Below are 4,584 nucleotides of genomic sequence, written 5' to 3'. Positions count from 1 at the left end.
CGATTATCATGGCCTCAAAGAAATATAAGATTGCCTACAGCAAGAAACGTTCTGAATGGGTAGATGATATTTTTAAGTAGGAACATACTATTCGGACTGGTCTTCCAATTGACTTAAAAGGGTATTTTCTCCGTACCACGTACCTTCGTCAGCAATATAGAATTTTTCTATGATAACCATTGTATATACATAAGTTGGCCAAACATTATTCTATAAGGTTAATACCAGCTACCTCGTTCTACAAGCTATGGTCATGTGGGGAAATGGTAGGTGAATGGAATTTGGAATTTGTTAGGGTGAGTGGAGTACGTTTGTTTTCATGTTCAAACATACATTCCAGTTACATAATACAAGTTTGATTTGATGTTCTATTCTCTTATGTCTTTGTGTGTAGAATGCAAAGATTTCTTCGAAGGAACTTTGTGGTTGATCTATTAAGTTACAAGGACAATTCATGCCGTTATGCCATCCCTGCAAATATACAACAGAGACTTATCAATATCTCTACAAAAGGAATAGATTAGTGTACGATTGTCGATATATTGTTTGTTTTCATGTAATTGTTGTGCACTTGCGTTTTATTAAAATTTTGTGAGTCGTCGCAACGCACAGACACCTAACTATCATATATATATATAGGTATGCATGATATTGATGGTTGGAATGTAGTGGTGAAACAGGTAGATTAAAATAACAAAATTTATATGTATAGCGAGGATCACCAATAGATTACAAAATATTTTCTCATAACAATATATCACATTTATATATAAGTTATCATGATATTATATGTAACCTATAGTGTACATTTAAGCCATGATGAACCGTGCTATAACTGTCATGATGAACCGTGCTATAATAGCGTAGGCAGCTAGCTTTTTCTTATTTAATATTTTGTTTTTTTCTAACTCCCCCTTTTGATTTATATTGGTTTTTTTCTATACATATACACCTCAAACTTCACAAAGATACCGTTAATATATTTCTTAGCTTAAATTTTGTCGTTTTTTTTCTCCTCTATCTTGTGAATTTCAAGTTTAACCTTCATTTTCTTTTCTTTAATGAGCTTCGACTAATAGCAAGCTTACAACAAAATTGTTAACTTCTTGAGATATTATAATTTAAAAATCCATATTTACTCTCTATATGTGTTTACCAATACCGGAATCTGTGTCTTTACCGAGTGCCTTTACCGAGTGATTCGCTCTTTGCCGACTGTTTTTTGTCGGGCACTCGGCAAAGAAGCCTTTATCGAGTGCCGCACTCAGCAAAGTCCTGCTCTCGATAACGAGCTCGTTTACCGAGCGTAGAACTCTCGACACAGAAATACACTCGGCAAAAAAGTATTTACCGAGTGCCGAACACTCGGCGAAGGCGGCGCTCGGCAAAGGGCCGTCAGCGGCCGTCTAGAGCTGACGGTTAACAGCCGAGGGCCGAGCATTGACAATCGGCAAAGTACATTTTTTTTATTTTCCCAACCAAACTTTTTATGGTAATGTTCCTACACTATGTAGACCTACATGTACCATTTTGGGTACAATTAGAAAAGTGTTTTCTATAACTATTATATTTAGTTCGTTTATTTGAATTTCTTCGGAAAATTCACATTTGAACCAATGGTCTCTACCGGATTTAGGTATGAGAATGTTAGCGTTGATGCGATTCCAGCGACTATCGACTGGAGGACCAATGGTGCAGTCACTCCGATCAAGGATCAAGGGCAATGTGGTAAATACATTTGGTCCTAATAAGACTCATAAAAACACTATTATGATGTAAACTAAAGTGCCATAACATATGTCAAAACATATATATAATGATCGATGATTGCAGGTTGCTGCTGGGCATTCTCGGCCGTGGCAGCCACAGAAGGCATCGTGAAAATTAGCACTGGCAAGCTCATCTCTCTCTCAGAACAAGAATTGGTGGATTGCGATGTCTATGGTGAGGATCAGGGTTGTGAGGGTGGCCTGATGGACGATGCATTCAAGTTTATCATCAAGAATGGAGGGCTAACAACGGAGTCCAACTATCCATACACGGCTGCAGATGGCAAGTGCAAGAGTGGATCGAATAGTGCTGCAAACATCAAGGGCTACGAGGATGTGCCAACCAACGATGAGGCTGCCCTAATGAAGGCCGTGGCAAATCAGCCCGTGTCGGTGGCAGTGGACGGTGGAGACATGACATTTCAGTTCTACTCTGGTGGTGTGATGACTGGATCATGTGGTACTGACTTGGACCACGGGATTGCAGCCATTGGTTATGGAAAGACCAGTGATGGAACCAAGTATTGGCTCATGAAGAACTCATGGGGCACGACATGGGGTGAGAATGGTTACCTGAGAATGGAGAAGGATATTTCAGACAAGAAAGGCATGTGCGGACTAGCTATAGAACCTTCCTATCCCACTGAGTAGGCAAAACCTTTAGAAGCCTTTTAGTTCATACATGACACATAGACCAGAATAAATCGGTGCTTCGTATACATTCTAATACATATATAAAGCTTGTCCATACATGTGTGTTTTGTAAACTCGTATTTTATATTGGTCTTACACATGTACATGTACAATTTTACATTTATTAAAAAAACATGTAATGTGTTAAAATGTGTAATGATTAATCATGAATATATATCGGTTATTTTACAGGAGCAAATATTTAGAAAATGGGAAAGGCGAACACAAAGTATCATGGGCTAAAGGGTCGAATTAGGACAAATTAAAATATGAACAGAATAAGTAGAAACATTTTTTCTACACTTTTAAGTGAGAAAAAAACATGATCATATGATTCTAATCATACCGTCATAGCCTACAGTTCATGTGGGAGAAGTTTGCATAATTAAAATTGCAAGGTAATAAAATATTCCATATATGACAAAAAGTAAGGGGACAATATTGTCGGGGACCATAATTAGGGGTACCCTCAAGACTCCTAATTCTCAGCTGGTAACCCCCATCAGCATAAAGTTGTAAAGGCCTGATGGGGTGCGACTAAGTCAGGGATGCAGTCCATTCGAGCGACTCGATCACGCCTCGCCCGACAGCCTAGCCTCGGACAAGGGCGGCCGACCCCAGAGGATTTCCGTCTCGCCCAAGGCCCCCTACAGCGGCGAACATATTTCCGGCTCGCCCGAGGCCCTGCCTTCGCTAAGAAGCAACCCTGACTAAATCGCCACACCGACCGACCAAGTCGCAAGAGCATTTAATGCAAAGGTGGCCTGACACCTTTATCCTGACGCGCGCCCCCCGGCAGAGCCGAAGTGACCGCCGTCACTTCGCCGCTCCACTGACCGGCCTGACAGAAGGACAGCGCCGCCTGCGCCACTCCGACTGCGGTGCCATTTGACAGAGTGAGGCTGACAGGCAGTCAGGCCCCGCCGGAGGCACCATAGGAAGCTCCGCTTCGCCCGACCCGGGGCTCGGACTCGGGCTCAGCCCCGGAAGACGGCGAACTCCGCTCCGCCCGACCCAGGGCTCGGACTCGGGCTAAGTCCCGGAAGACGGCGAACTCCGCTCCGCCCGATCCAGGGCTCGGACTCGGGCTAAGTCCCGGAAGACGGCGAACTCCGCTCCGCCCGACCCAGGGCTCGGACTCGGGCTAAGTCCCGGAAGACGGCGAACTCCGCTCCGCCCGACCCAGGGCTCGGACTCGGGCTAAGTCCCGGAAGACGGCGAACTCCGCTCCGCCCGACCCAGGGCTCGGACTCGGGCTAAGTCCCGGAAGACGGCGAACTCCGCTCCGCCCGACCCCGGGCTTGGACTCGGGCTAAGTCCCAGAAGACGACGAACTCCGCTTCGCCCGACCCCAGGGCTCGGACTCCGCCCTGGCCTCAGCCGACGACCTCCGCCTCGCCCGACCCAGGGGCTCGGACTCGGCCTCGGCCTCGGCCACGGAAGACAGACTCGACCTCGGCTTCGGAGGAGCCTCCGCATCGCCCAACCTAGGGCGCAGGCCATCCACGTCAAACAGGAGGCGCCATCATCACCCTACCCCGAGCTGACTCGGGCCACAGGGAACCAGACCGGCGTCCCATCTGGCTAGCTCCGCCAGATAGGCAATGATGGCGCCCCGCATGCTCTGTGACGACGGCGGCTCTCAGCCCCCTTACGGAAGCAAGAAGACGTCAGCAAGGACCCAACCGCTCCGACAGCTGTCCCTCCGCCAGGCTACATCGCTCCTCCGACGGCCACGACATCACACCAGCTGGGTGCCAAAATCTCTCCGGCTGCCACGACGGCATGTACTTAGGGCGCTAGCTCTCCCCCGCTAGACACGTAGCACTCTGCTACACCCCCCATTGTACACCTGGATCCTCTCCTTACGCCTATAAAAGGAAGGACCAGGGCCCTCTTAGAGAGGGTTGGTCGCGCGGGGACGAGGACGAGAACAGGCGCTCGCTTGGGGCCGCTCGCTCCCCTCTCCCGCGTGGATGCTTGTAACCCTCTGCAAGCGCACCCGACCTGGGCGCGGGACGAACACGAAGGGCCGCCGGGGATTCCCACCTCTCTCACGCCGGTCTTCGTCCGCCTCGCTCTTTCCCCCCCTCCTCGCTCTCGCCCTCCGCGCCTCGACCCA

The 4,584-nt window shown here is 48.1% G+C and overlaps 1 protein-coding gene across 1 annotated transcript; it reads left to right on the top strand.

Annotated features, from left to right (window-relative positions):
* Positions 1 to 1,616: 1,616 nt before the first annotated feature.
* On the top strand, positions 1,617 to 2,420 carry LOC118475014 (senescence-specific cysteine protease SAG39). Its single transcript, XM_035963811.1, has 2 exons — positions 1,617 to 1,728; positions 1,834 to 2,420. Exons 1-2 carry the CDS (start codon positions 1,617 to 1,619, stop codon positions 2,418 to 2,420), a joined length of 699 nt encoding a protein of 232 aa, XP_035819704.1.
* Positions 2,421 to 4,584: the final 2,164 nt, after the last annotated feature.

The sequence above is a fragment of the Zea mays genome, unplaced genomic scaffold, assembly GCF_902167145.1.
Source record: "Zea mays cultivar B73 unplaced genomic scaffold, Zm-B73-REFERENCE-NAM-5.0 scaffold_381, whole genome shotgun sequence".
Taxonomy (NCBI): Eukaryota; Viridiplantae; Streptophyta; class Magnoliopsida; order Poales; family Poaceae; genus Zea; species Zea mays.
Note: the sequence above shows the minus strand (reverse complement) of the source record. Positions and strands in the feature narration are given on the sequence as shown.